Source organism: Trichoplax adhaerens, genomic scaffold (assembly GCF_000150275.1).
Source record: "Trichoplax adhaerens TRIADscaffold_8 genomic scaffold, whole genome shotgun sequence".
Taxonomy (NCBI): domain Eukaryota; kingdom Metazoa; phylum Placozoa; class Uniplacotomia; order Trichoplacea; family Trichoplacidae; genus Trichoplax; species Trichoplax adhaerens.
In genome coordinates, this window is record NW_002060950.1 from 454,764 (window position 1) to 469,163 (window position 14,400).

The 14,400-nt window shown below is 34.2% G+C and overlaps 3 protein-coding genes across 3 annotated transcripts; 2 read left to right on the top strand and 1 right to left on the bottom strand.

Moving 5' to 3' along the window:
• Positions 1-2,848: 2,848 nt before the first annotated feature.
• Positions 2,849-5,976, top strand: TRIADDRAFT_28149 (uncharacterized protein; the record flags this gene model as incomplete). Its single annotated transcript, XM_002114524.1, has 8 exons — positions 2,849-3,232; positions 3,683-3,802; positions 3,972-4,061; positions 4,383-4,547; positions 4,654-4,860; positions 5,285-5,437; positions 5,567-5,659; positions 5,770-5,976. The coding sequence occupies 8 exons, from the start codon at positions 2,849-2,851 to the stop codon at positions 5,974-5,976; spliced, it is 1,419 nt and encodes a 472-aa protein (XP_002114560.1).
• A 2,790-nt stretch (positions 5,977-8,766) lies between these two features.
• On the bottom strand, positions 8,767-11,254 carry TRIADDRAFT_28177 (uncharacterized protein; the record flags this gene model as incomplete). The annotated part of the gene is made up of 13 exons (XM_002114694.1): positions 8,767-8,896; positions 8,989-9,071; positions 9,144-9,529; positions 9,641-9,714; positions 9,822-9,901; positions 9,978-10,022; positions 10,133-10,227; positions 10,298-10,364; positions 10,481-10,555; positions 10,672-10,711; positions 10,849-10,901; positions 10,986-11,071; positions 11,176-11,254. Coding segments are annotated over 13 exons (1,293 nt in total), but the record flags the coding sequence as incomplete, so codon positions are not given.
• Positions 11,255-13,630: 2,376 nt separating this feature from the next.
• On the top strand, positions 13,631-14,264 carry TRIADDRAFT_58517 (uncharacterized protein; the record flags this gene model as incomplete). The annotated part of the gene is made up of 2 exons (XM_002114525.1): positions 13,631-13,770; positions 14,093-14,264. The coding sequence occupies 2 exons, from the start codon at positions 13,631-13,633 to the stop codon at positions 14,262-14,264; spliced, it is 312 nt and encodes a 103-aa protein (XP_002114561.1).
• Positions 14,265-14,400: the final 136 nt, after the last annotated feature.

Sequence of the window (14,400 nt, forward strand, 5' to 3'; positions counted from 1 at the left end):
CTAGGAATCTGGTATGCAGTGACATTGAACTTCTATCAACAAGCGATCTTTTGTTTCCTTTCTTTTTTTTTTCTTACCACCATGACGAGCTACTTCGTAGTCATGCTCAATAGCTCAACAGCCGCTCCATACGGTACAGTATCCACATTGCGACATCCAGTACAGTACAGTACAGTACTGTAAGCTTTACCATAGAAAGTGAATAGTAAATGTTATACTGTACTGTACAGTACAGTACAAAGAGCTTTTTTGACCTCTACAGTACAGTCTGTCTGTACGTACTGTACAGTACAGTACTGTACTGTACTGTATGTACTGTACTGTAGTTGTTTTTGACAGTACCGTACGGTTCTACGGTGGCCCAAAAGGGACAACTTTACTGTACTGTACTGTACAGTACAGTACAGTAGAATTCCCTTTTGTAAGAGGAAGTTTGCACGCTGTAGAGCATGTTTTTACTGTAACATGGTGGCCCTTCTCGGCCACCGTACTTTTGGGCCACCGTATTGTACAGTACTGTACACTTGAAGTGTACAGTGTACAGTACAGCTGTACAGACAGTACAGTACAGTACAGTACAGTACAGTACAGTACAGTACACTGTAGAATTTGCACTCTGCTGTGCCGTAGAATTCTACTGTACACTGTAAAGTTGTCCCTTTTGGGCCACGGTAGTACCTAACTTTCATTGCGTTGGTGCAACGTCTTACTCTTTGAATAATCGCATGAAATTTGAGGTACAGACTCTTAGAATAATGTATCATCGTTTAAGCTATTTACGCTGAGTATCTGAGTAATCGGGGTTATTGTGGCTGGGCCTAATGTACAGTAGTGTATACTGTACTGTACTTGTACAGTATATAGAGATCATAACGGTTGAACCGAACCGAACCTTTCTCACGTCTAGTTACTGTAGTGAGATCAGTCCAGATCTTACAGTAACTACTGTAAGATAAGTCGTTATGGTCCGGTCCGATCCGGACCAGAATCTGCAGAGTACAGTATTCTGAATACAGTACAGTACTGTAAACCCAGGGTACAGCACGATGGATATCGGACGAAGAGGGGTACAGGATGGACAGCATGACGGAAATTTAGACTAGTGTACCTTTTCGACCCTCGAGCCCCGTCTGGTGACTGGCGACGCGATGCTGTGTTAAATTGACATTAACATTAACGATCAAATTCGTCGAATTTTTTACTCTTCACTGCCTTACTTAAGAATATGATGCACCAATCTCGAGTGATAGACCCATCCGAAGCTAAAACATTTTCTGCCGATGCTGCATTACGCCCTTACTTTGATCAGGTAAATGAGGTAATAAGATCCCCCGTCCTTTCCTGAAATACACAATCATCAAAATAACGCTCCCTGCCGGGATTCCGCTTCTAGTGGCTTAGCTGATCTCTATTCTGAACCTTTAATTAAAGGCAAAAATTAGGGCGAAAAAATGGCTTGTACAATATCAAATATGCTTTGTCTGTTATGATAATAATATCGCTTTCTACTATTTTGCTTAATCGCATTTCACAAATGAAGAAAATAAGAATTAATGTTAACATAATCAGCTGGATGCACGACGACGATACTACACGGTATACTTGTACTACTTTATATTGTCATGCCGCTGGTTGGTATTAATCAACTCACTTCCATTTTGGATATTCTAATTTCAACGTAATTATAGCGTTGTCCAGGAGTATCTGTGCCTATGAAATTCAGTTTGCTCTTATCACTTACCATCTCAGTTGATAATTAATTAGTACTTTCAATGCAATTCAATCATAAACTCGTTAATCCCTCTCGGACAAAGGTAGTTTCGATATTTATCGATAGTACGCTAATTTCTGTTATGCCCAAAACTCCTTCTCTATATTTAATTAATTAGCTTTGATAGATCATGGATGTAATCACGCTTTGGGACCATTTACTGTACAGTACGATAGACGAAATGCTTATATAACTCTCTAAACAATGTACAATGAATAGTACAGAAACGATACAGAAGCTGGGATCAGAGTTGATCTAATTGATAATAACTGTAAATTAATTAGAATATTTTTAAAAGTCCACTCTTGCAATATTTCATGACTAAGGGAGAAATAGTGCAACTAGTAGAGTAATAAGGAGTAAATGCACGACTGTAATTTTGAAGGATATCACGTTGAAAAAAAACTTTTGGTCTAGCTTGTAATACATCTTGTTTTAATGGCTACGGTAGTTTTCTTATTATTTATTTTTATTTATTATTTTTGTGTCAGTACCATTGATAAGGAATGGATGATTATTTATACGGTACATTCTTGTTAGATTAGTAACAAAGTCATAAAATTATTTATGGCAATATTATGCCTTACTTTACCCATCATCGTGCTCTTCCATTAAATCTGTACTGTGCAATTTGATTTGTCAACATATAAAATTCGACCTTAAATAATGATAATCCTCCCTTCAAAAGTCGATCCGTACAACTGTAGAATTACGCCTATGTCTAGTATTAATCTAGAGAAAGGAGCTTTGATGACAATATTTGGGATAACTGTTATGACTGTATTTGACTGCAGTAATTTTAAAAACGCGTACAGTAGAACGATGCTAGTTGGAATTGGCTAATTTAATGTCCCAATACCTTGCCTATTCGACATTAATAGCAAATTTTTTCACCAGAACAATGATTTAGTATTACACCTTATGGTAGCATAGATTTGCTTATACTTTTGTAGGCGTATGACGTAACGCTGCATTAACCTACTGTACCAGCGATGAACAGCATTCCATTGCTTTGCTTGCGGCTATTTGACACATGATAGTTTAAGTTTTATATTACCTTTAAAATATTGATGTTTTATGGTAGTGTTACTCTCTTTTCAACAGTTGAAAGAACTTAATAGCCATGTTGCCAAGGCTAGCCGCCAAACTGGGCATTCCAAAGAAGCTGATGATCTAATTAAACTAGTTCATTTAGCTATCAATGAGCTAATCGAACATGGGCAAATTGTGGCAAACGACAATCCTAAAATCGCCGATAGGGTATATCAAGCCTATGAAGAGCTTCATGATGCTGGATCTTGTTTACTAGCTGCAACGGAAAGTTTTGTTCATGAGCCAAGCTCACAAATTAAAAGGAGTGCTTTATTAAAGGCCGTTTTCAATCTGTACCCAATCTTGAATAAATTACTCTCAATTGCTGACATGGTTGATATCAGTAATTTGGTGAAAATGCTCCACGAGGTTAGATGGAACTCATTAGACTTAATAATATTTTGTGCTGTTATTACCACTGAATACAAGTTAAACCGCTTTCAGTACCACACCGAATTATATTAGTGCTTATAACTGGGGTACGACGTAGTTTCTTATTTTGAGTCATGACATGCTATTACATTGTACTCGTATATCTTAAATAAAATTACTCCTAATTAATCATCTCTATCGTCTACTATAACTAATATCGCTAATATTTTATCGCTATAGCTATCCTAGCGATATTGCTCATTAACCGTTTATATGACCCCAGCATTATATTATCCTTTTAAGTACAGTATAACTTCTGCCGTGTGATTTCGTTAACGATAGTCATAAATATTCGTTGTTAATGACATTGCGTTATTTTAAACTTTTTCTGTTGTCAGACTGATCATAGCAGATGTTATTCTTATTTCAAATGAATGCATTATCTAGCTGGAAGATCACTTGCAGCTAGTTCTCGATAGCCGAGACGAAAATTCGTTGGATCAGAATCTGGACAACTTTGCTTACCACTTGGACCAAGTCGATGATGCTGTTAAACGCCGTCAATTTGTAAGCTAAAGAAATATTATAATTAATCTTTATTCTTATTCTGTCTATGTCTGAAGTGTTCTTGATACAGTAAATATGATTTAATAGAGTGTATTTTTTTCATAATCCTTATCAGTATGTTTATTTGAAAACTTTTTGATTTTTACTGATATTTGACGCAAAATGATAGGATCTAAAGGATGAAGACAAGAAAGATCAGCTCTCAGCTGCTCGAGCTAACCTATTGACTGCTAGCCAATTACTAAACGTTGTATCAAAGGTAAGCGTAATGACCAATAAGAATATTTACCACTCTATTATTTAAAAATAACTAAGCAATTACAGACTGCATGTGATTTTTGCACACACTAGTGTTAAAAAAATATATATTCAGTAGAAGGTTGCCAAAATAACATCTCCATTCATTTATTTTTAAAATGATTATAGGCAATGATTATGGCAATCGTTAAGTAAGATTAAATTTTTCCATTTCGTGAAGCTAGTATAAAAAAGTATTTTCGATGCAGCTGTATTTTGTACGTTACTAAAGTTCTGTTTGATGTACCTTATTAATTGATGGACTATTTTGCTATTTTCATAGACTCATTTCAAATATGAAAATTTGCCTCCGGCTAAAGCAAATTGCGCAGCTATTACGTCTGAAATTAGAGAGTTTGTCAATAGGATCGTTACTATTATTCAATCGCCCGTTGGCAACGAAGAATCGCCTATAGGAGAAACTGCGAGCGTAATTAAGAAGTTTAAGGTTTGATATAGGGAGTAATTAGAATCTGAGTGTTTACTACAACAGATTTTATTTGCTTATGGAGTATTGCGATAAATCAATGTTTTGTTTTATATCTATCCAACAGAGCTATTTAGTTGGAAAAAAGGCAAATTCCTGTTCTGAACAGAGACTGTGTAGTCAACTTCAAGAATTACTTGAAAAGATTACTAACAATGCGACAATACTTGCTTGTTCAAGTTTTACCGGAGATAATCGGCGAGAACACATTGTGTTGCTTTGCAAATCGCTAAATAAGACGCTTCAAATTTTGATAACTGAGTATCAGAAAGAGGTATGTAATAGTAATAATATTATATTGTTATCGTCTTTACTTTCCTTGTCGGTTACTAAAAATAATGGGAAAATACTTCGAATGATTTATTTAAATAAGTTAGTGTTATTGCATTTCAACGGTTTAGTGAGTGCTTCTCTTTTGTACTTAATAAACTGAAAATTGATACAATGCAGATGGGTTATACCATTAACATAACGGATAAAAAGATAACCAAGGAAAATATCAGACAAATTTCTGCCGATCTTGTCGAAACTGTTTATCATTTGGAATACGTTGTAAGTAATCAACTTCGAGATATTGAAGGATTCAACGGAATAAAACAGTGTTAATGGATCATATATCCTTTCAATTTTGCAAGGACATTTTAGTATCTCTACAGTATTACAATACTTTCTTTATTTTACCCTTTAATACTTATTAGCTAAGAATAGCTGTAGCAGATCATGTCTCCGAAGCTCTGATTGCGGCCACGGTTCCACTTCAAGTATTAATTGATGCAGCGACGAATAAAAGTAATGAAGAACTAGAAAATTATGCCCAAAGTTTCAGTGATGACGCAGAAAGTATACTACAGGTAAAGTATAATGAGGTAACTAAACCTCATAAAATAACTAAATATAATGAGTAAAATACTTCTACACTAATCTGCAAGCAGAATAACTATCTATAATAAAGTCTATTAAGTAAATACAATCGTGCTTAGGCTGGCGAGTTGGCTTGTGCTATTTCAACTAATGCAGAAGGTATCAAGCTTGTAAAATTAGCATCCAATTACGTCAGGACGTACCGTTTGCAGGTAATATTAAAAACTATATAAATAAATAATGTACAGCTTACTGGATCGTGCGTGAATTCTGCCCTAGAAGTAATTTTCACACTTTTCGTTTGTATATTGTTATTGCGAAGGTCGTAAATGCGGCGGAAATTTGCTCTCAAGTGCCATCAGATATGACCGTTGAAAACAATATGGATAGATACAAGGAATTATGGAATAAATATATGAGAGCGCTAATTAGAGCAATTGACGAAATAACTAGCGTTGACGATTTTTTACTTGCTTCGCGTAAGTCTCTGAAATGGTCGAAAAATAATAATCTTAAAAAACTGATATAATTATGACTAAAGAAAATACAGTCTGAAGTTCTACAGCATTTTGGGATTAACAAAGCACAATTTTGCTTCATTAATAGAATCACATATTCGTAAAGATTTGTCTGAATGCGCTCGATTTATCGGAGAAGAGAATTATTATAAGCTAGATGGATACACGGTTGCAGTCTTACATCGAATGGAACGTGTGGAAGAAGTAGTATTAGAAGAAATGGATAATTTTCCTAATACCATTTATTCTGAACGTGTTAAGCGTGGCGTTGCTACACTAAAGGAATTGGGTATGTAGTTGAGCAATTATGCTGACTTTAAATTACTTTAGCACGTCTACATATCTGATCCGCTAGAGAAATCTGTAATAAAGTCTTTATACTGCTACTGAAAATAACGCTTACTTCTAACAATTTAATTAGCCGATATATTTGGTAGCTACATGGATAAGATGAGTAAAAGTATGGAAGACCCAACCGTAGAAAAACCGGATGAAAATCTGCTACTAGAATTATGTAACAAGGTTGTGTTTCATATACAATTAAGTCCTATCTACAACTTGAAAGCTAGCCCTAATTCTTTAGTAGCATCAATTAAAATAACTGATACAATTATATTAGATATATGAAGCTGTCCTGTTGCTCCGAAGATATGTATTACTTAATCGGGTGGGAAATGGACTTCTACGTTAGCGTAACGTAATTACGATGATTGAACTATTTTAATCCATTCTTATATATTGTTAATAGCAACCAAATGATTATGAGTCAATTGATGAAGAAATAGATTCTGATGATCCATTCGTATCACTACCACTTTGTATGTATTAAACTTTGCGAATTACGTTAACTTGCCCGGGTTACTCAGTATGCGTAAATCATATATTTTAATTTAGCAATTGAAAATAATGGCGAAATGGTTAATATTCGTAAGAAGATTCCCACTACTAGGGTACGTATAAAGTATCCTATAAGATTTTGATACTATATTTCAAAGTTTAAAAATAATCTCTAACGGAGATATACTATTTCAGGCTGCATATCGATCATTGCCGATAGAGTCAAGATCGAGAATTGAGAATTTAAGTAGAGAGTTTAAAAGAGAAGAAATTCGACTGCAAAAAGAAATTTCACAGTGGACACATTCAAACCATCAAGCTATAAAATTTACTATGAGACTTTGTTTACTACTTTTAGATATATCGGAATTGGCAAGGTCATTGATATAAATAAGTTTTACCACTTTGTTCTTAATGTTATTATCTAATCTTCTGTTCAATTTTGATTCTAAAAAACTTTTCATTTACAGGGGAGTGGGTCCGTTGAAAAGTGTTTCAGATCTTACATTTGCTTCTCAGGTGTTTCTCGATTACTTACATTTTAAATACTAATTGTTACCTAATTTAAATATAAGCTGTGTTAGAAATAGAAATTTTACAAAAGTTAATGGACATATATTTCGTCACTTGATTTTTGAGCATAGCGAGTTGAAGAAGTCGGATCACAATTTAATAGATTTGTATTAAAGATATCTGAAACGGTAAGAATTAGCTTAAGATAGACGTTTGAGAGTATTAATCCTACTACTATATGGAATTATTAGTTGTAGTTATATATCTAAATAAATTTTTGACTCTCCTTAGAACACTAGTAAAAGGACACACTCAGATTTGGTCAACCTAGTTCATAAAGTAACACTTTACTGTCAACAACTTAAAAAAGTATCGAATGATACCCGAGAAAATCATGAAGATCAACTCTTTCTATTGGCGGTTAGTACCACGCAGCATAGTATCTTATCATGATTTGTTGATGTTTAGATCTCTATAAAATGATGACCTTATCTACTCTATGACTACTGTAGTCTAAGGGAGGATCAGCTGTCATTGAATCATGCAAGAACTTAATGATGACAATATTTCTAATACTGAAAATCTTCAGAAATGGTTACAATGGGGTAAGGAAAATATTTTAGTGCTAATGTTTATTTACGCATATGCTTCTAATAATTACTTATGTGCCGGTCTAATGAATGCTGTAGTAGTAGTCTCTAATATTTTGCACGCATTCTGTGCTCCTTAATCAATTTCCAAGCAATGAAAGTAGTATAAGTGTCACGAAATTCATTAGTGCAACACTCGATAGAACTACGCACATATTTGTATAATTATCCTCTAGCGCTGAATAATGTCAATTTCGTATCTTTTTGGCACGGTAGAAATCTTACTTTATTGCATTGTGTTTGCATATTTATTATCATATTGTAGGTTGACGATAAGCCAATTGATTAAGCTGATCGCGAAGGCCAGATACTTGATCATTTGATGACAATGGCAAGATTGCAACCACTTTTATTCAGTATACCACAGTATATAGAAGTTGTGATCCTTTTTAAACGTATTCCTTTGTACAAAGATTCACCGAAAACGTTACCCTCCGTAATGTTACCGTATATAGTATTGTGTATAGTGTAAAAGTAATAATTTATAAATACACTTAAAACTGGATTGTACTAACCCAAACCTGTAAATTAAAAGTAAGAATCATAGTGTATTGATATATATAAAGTGCTTTTGATTGGATGACTGTATGATGAGTTAACCTTAATGAAAGAATATTCCTAGTGTGATCTAAGTATTTCATCAATTGTCGTTGTAAATACATGTATTATACAGTAATATTTTTATGTTACTTGTGAAAAGAAGTTAGAAATTTATATTAAAAGCTAATGCATCGTATATGGATAGAAATCTCCCAAGCTAATATTATACAGATTTTTTTCTTAGGAGTAGCCGATCCGATCTTATTCTAAAGCAACTTCTGCTAGTTCAGCTAAATGATGAGTTTCTCTTGTCTTTTGATTAGTCAGTTCATCATTTAAACGCCAGATTTGAATTTTTCCGTTTCCATCACCAGTTGCAAGTAATTGTCGCCTAATGAAAGAAAATTTGTTAGCTTTAACATAAATTCCTTTCACCGAAATAAATTACGAACTTATGAGATCAATAAATCATGAATTGAATACCTTTGCTTATTAAATTGTAATGAATAGACTGGACTCTTGTTATCATTTACGGCAAGGTTTATTACGGGATTGATCTTGCTAATCTACGAAAGATATTTCCTATTATATTATTAAAGATTTTAATAATACAACCTGCAAATCATTCTATGCAATACCTCTAAATCGTAAATGAGTAATGACCCTTCCGCTGTACTTGTAGCGAAGACCATGGGGCGTACTGGCGACCATTTAATGTTAAACATGAATCCATTGCCAGGTTCAAATGATAATATTGGTTTAGACTGTAATATTGTATACAGATGGGCACTAGTATCCATTCCACAAGTAAGAAATAAGTTTCTATGATAAGGAGAACATTCAATCGAATAAACTGGGCCGTCATGATAGTGAAATGCGAAGGTTACTGGTGAAAATAGTGGAATACTATTGAGTCCAGTTACTGCATTTCTCTCAGAATTTAATGAACATTTGAAAACATTTCCGCTTTCACAGCCAATGACAAATAATGATTTGTCTTCATTGGAAAATGAAAACCCAGTAACTGAAATAAAAAACTCAATTTCAGATCGGCTTGATTTAGGTAAAAGAAGTGCATTATATGAGAGTATTTAAATCTAATGATCCGATAAGCTGAATAGCTTAATTATTATACCGCCAATTTCAGCATTATCTTTGGCTTTGCTAATTCGTAAACTCTTCGGAATATTATCAGTCACGACCACAAAACTATATAAACATATTTAATATTTAGTCATAGTTATTTTGAATATTCGAAATTATGAAGCACAAAAGAGTGCATTGAAAGCAAATAAAGTATGCATTGTAAAATTAACCCTTTCGTTAGCTTAAAATCCTGATTTTGCATATTAATTTGCCATACAAATATTTTTCCATCCGTTGCAGAACTCATTAACTATACATGAGAAGAATATTGAATGAATGATTACTATTTTATTAAATTTAGACAAAGATCACACTAAATCATTTACCTGCAAGGCTTTGCTCTTAATGTTAGGATCATTGATCCATTTTATCTGATTGATATGAAAAATACAAATTACTCAGAATTTAATGAATGAGCTAATTTCTGAACTTATTTATTTATCAGTACATCATGCTTGACTAAACGATATATCTATATTACACTTGTCACAGGCTCTTGATGAGAATCATCACTAATTCCCGATCTTGCTATCAACATTTCATCTTCACGACTGATATCCCAGACTTGCACCTCTCCTACCAAAAAAAGAGATACTTACAATAATCCTTCAGATAAATAAGTAGATATAACAATCATAGAAGTTACCGTTAAATACGCCTCCGGCTATCATAGAGATTCTTTCAGGATGAAAATCGATTGATGTCAAACAACACTATTAATTAAGAGGAATAGTTAAAGTGATATGGTGTTAACATTATAAAATTTGTAATAGAAGGGCAAGAATACTTTCAGTTAGTTATTGTAGTATTTCAATTCAATGTAACTTACTGAGACTTCAATAACAGTATCAGGCTTGCTTGAAATTATATTGTGTCGATCAATATTCCAGGTACAAAGGACGGACTAGTATTGAATTTATGCAAGTATCGTTGGTAAATCGGTAGATACGCGAATGAAATTTTTTAAAATACATTGATGAGTAAAGCATCAAATCACGCTATCTGAAATACTTTAATTACCTTATCGGTACACCAATCTTGATGGTCCAGTTTCCCGTAGCTACGATACGATTTTAAGTAGAATAGCTAACAAAATTATCTTAATCAACTAATTTACGAGAAACACTGTTATAATAAAGGCAATTTAAGCAATAAAAGAAAGAATTAAGTGTTGATATTTATCTTCTGATTGGATACGCAACAGCAATAACTGATCCTATTGCATTCCATGATAGATCTGTACATTGTAGCTGTTAAATAAGCATAAAGATAAACATATATGAATACTAAATAGTAAATAGAGTAATGTAACAAAGGAGGTTAAAAGCTGCAACTTTTACCTTATCATTTACTTCTGCATAACTTAATGTATGAAGACATTCGATGGCTTCCGCTTTTTCTTCCCAGTTAACATCGTAGCCTATTAGATACGATGACAATTGCATAAAATTTACTTTAAGAAAATTTAATAGCTTATCTGTTAGTGTTACGTGAATGTGATAAGTCTGATTAATGAGAGAGTACCATCAAAGGCATGACTTTTGCTATTCTTATCGAGTTCCTCGCAAATAAGAGGAGTTGCATAACGCAGGAATTGCATCAGATTCTAAATAAATTAGTAAATATATAATTACAGTTAATATAATAAGCTATATTATCATTCAGTTGAGATATAACATGTTGATCAACAAGTATATGAGATGAGACAACTTCAGATTGATCCGCGATAAGTTGAAATTGCGTTTCTTCCTCTTCTGCCTGAACCTTGAAATTTATACAAGAATATATTACCCTTGCGTTTTAATATAAGCGATATTAGATCAAGGATGTTACACCTTAGATTAATATAATTTGCTATTATCAACATTGTTTCTCAAGGACTACGCATCTATAACTACTGCGTCTATTTCATACGACAATATTACATAGTCGCGTTTGATCTGAATATTATAAAGTAGATTAAAACAGCGTCGATATTTCAGACTCAGTATGGAGATAAATATGAAATATAGTCAGTAAGACCGAGATATTCTAGGATTTCGAAGTGGAACATTAAGACTATTCATTTCTAGGTATTATTTTAACTAAACACATATCAAGCAGTTCTAAATATCTACCTGGGCATTGCTATAAGTGACCACTTGCACTTCGGCATCGTAGTTAATAATTTCGCTGGTTTGAGTCTGGCTGTCTTTGACAGACCTGTGCAAGTACAAAGAAGCAACAACTGTGAATATCAAATATTACTTGCAATATACGTACTTTACAATCTAATACATAGTGCTACTGTTATAATACTTACAAATTTGACTGCACTAAAAACAGTGATGAAAATATCGAGAATATTGACTCGAAATATCTATACCAAATCATGTTTTAGGGGTATTTACGATTACGATAATTTAAAGAAATCTATTTTCATGATAACGCTGTCAGAAGTAACGAATGAGAGAATTCTTTCGATACTTAATCATAAAAATTAATTATTACACTATTATTTTCACTCTTTTATTTATAAATTCAATGATTATACGCGCGTATAGCATAATCCTACATCACAGTATGACGAAGTAAACTGTTTCACGCGATAACTCATTTTATCAAACGATGCTTGATCATCCCCTTCTGAACATAGACCTTATAACAAAGATTCATCAATCTCGATGTTTATACAAAATATGAAGAAATGCAAAGAAGAAGAATCTTATCCGTAAGTATCATAGCAACAATTCTTATAGTTTAAAAAATAGAATAAATAATTGTAATCAGAGAAGTAAGATCATTTTAAATAAGCACCCGTTGACTTATACAAAATTATAAAAGTAAGACAGCAGCGTAAATAATATAATACTTCAAATACTCCATATTCATCCTCAATATGAAGAAGTATACGAGAGAACTTTCGAACTACTATTGCGTATCATAGCAACTAACGACGCTTGTAATACGTCGAGTAGGCTAAGTAGAGAAGAACTCATTTTTGCTATACTAAGGTCGAACTTAAGGGAAATTTCATATCATTCACAGATTAATTTATCCATGCTACATTACTGATTAAAGGCTTGTTTTTACCGTTGTTGTTGCCAATTTGATTCGAATGAAACAACATCAAGCGATTCGTCTTGAAACATGATTGATGAGTAGATTTAATTGACTGCAAGCTTGGATAATTATATATATATATAATTGACTAGTTGTGACAGAAGGACGTTTTGTATCCCGGACGACGGCATTGGTGCACCCGGCTCCTACAAGTACAGCAGTATGCATGCGGAAGAGGCACTTCGTTGCTGATACTGTTTATAGGAATATTGAACAGGAGAGATTTTTCACCTTAAGCTATTGACTAATTCGATACTCATACTGTAGAAGTGCTATAGGGTGCGAAGGAAGCACCTAGCCAGTCATACTATGTCAGTACCTTTAGATCTAGAGTAAAAGTACTATAGCATGCAGAAGAAGCACCTCACTACTTGCACTGTTCACCTGAGCAGGTCCGGTTTCTGTCCGTTCCCGTCTTGCAACTCAATGATGCAGAAGAAGCACCTCGCTACTCATACTGTGCAAATCAACATTGAATAGCAATTGGATCTTTGATGATTACAGTACAGTATACTGTAATGTATCCTGTACTGTGCACTGTACACTGTGCTGTACAAGAAGTTACCGTTGCACTGTTTCTGGCCCAGCTATATCAACATCGATATCTTAAGTAATTATAATTAGTGTAAGTCGCTTAAACGACGATGCATCGCTCTTAGTTCCAGGCTATAATTCAAATTGGATACCATTCTTCAACTTAAAGTGATGCATCATGGTTTCAGCAACTTACGCTGAGTATTTTGTATTCTAAGATGTTGATATGGCTGGGCTTGACTACAGTCTCACAGTCAGTAAGGTGAAGTTCGTCAATTTTACTACTTGTACAGTGTACAGTGTACAGTGTACTGTACATAATAGCATTACAGTACTGTAAATAATGGACACGGCCAGTCCACCCTCGGCCCAACCCACTGTCAAAACCGGTCAAAACATAGAGGAAAAAATCCCTATGGTGAATAGTCAAAACTATCGGGCTGATTGCCCTTTGAACCCGGTGAAAGGCATTTTGCACTCATGGTACTCTACTGCACCGTACTGACTGGATAATAAGACTGTTTGCTATATGATTTTAGCATAGCGCAACGCTTGACCTGGTCATGGTGTGCACCACTCGTGACCGTAGTACTAGTATGGCGTAACATGCCATACGGAGGGGTCATGGGGGAACAAGTACACTGTACAGTATAGTAGTACATAATATTGTATCGAAGGGAAATCGGAAAGAGCTTGTCCAATCCAATTCTGCCAACAGCGAGCTAGTATTAATAGCTGACGTTCTACCCAAATCGTCAAGATATTGGAATTGCCACTTTCTTCTTTGAACTATCCACTACTAAAGGATGCTTGCTAAATTCTCACGAGCTGGTCGATTGTTATCTGCTGATGTCTCATCAGTCAGGAAGTTGGCAATATGTCGAATGCAATCGAGTCGCAATTTGGCTGCTCGTGCAGCTTCCACCCAACTCAGCGAAGAAGAGGAAATGTTAAAAGATGCTGGTAAGGGAATGTAGAATGCCCTACGCTGTCCTATCTGACTGTACTTTATACATTTCATTCGCTATGGAAATCATGTGAAATAAACCCGTTGTTGTGGTGATATGTAGCCAAGCATGGAAGGGTAGGCCTTACTTTGTTGTCATGCCTAGA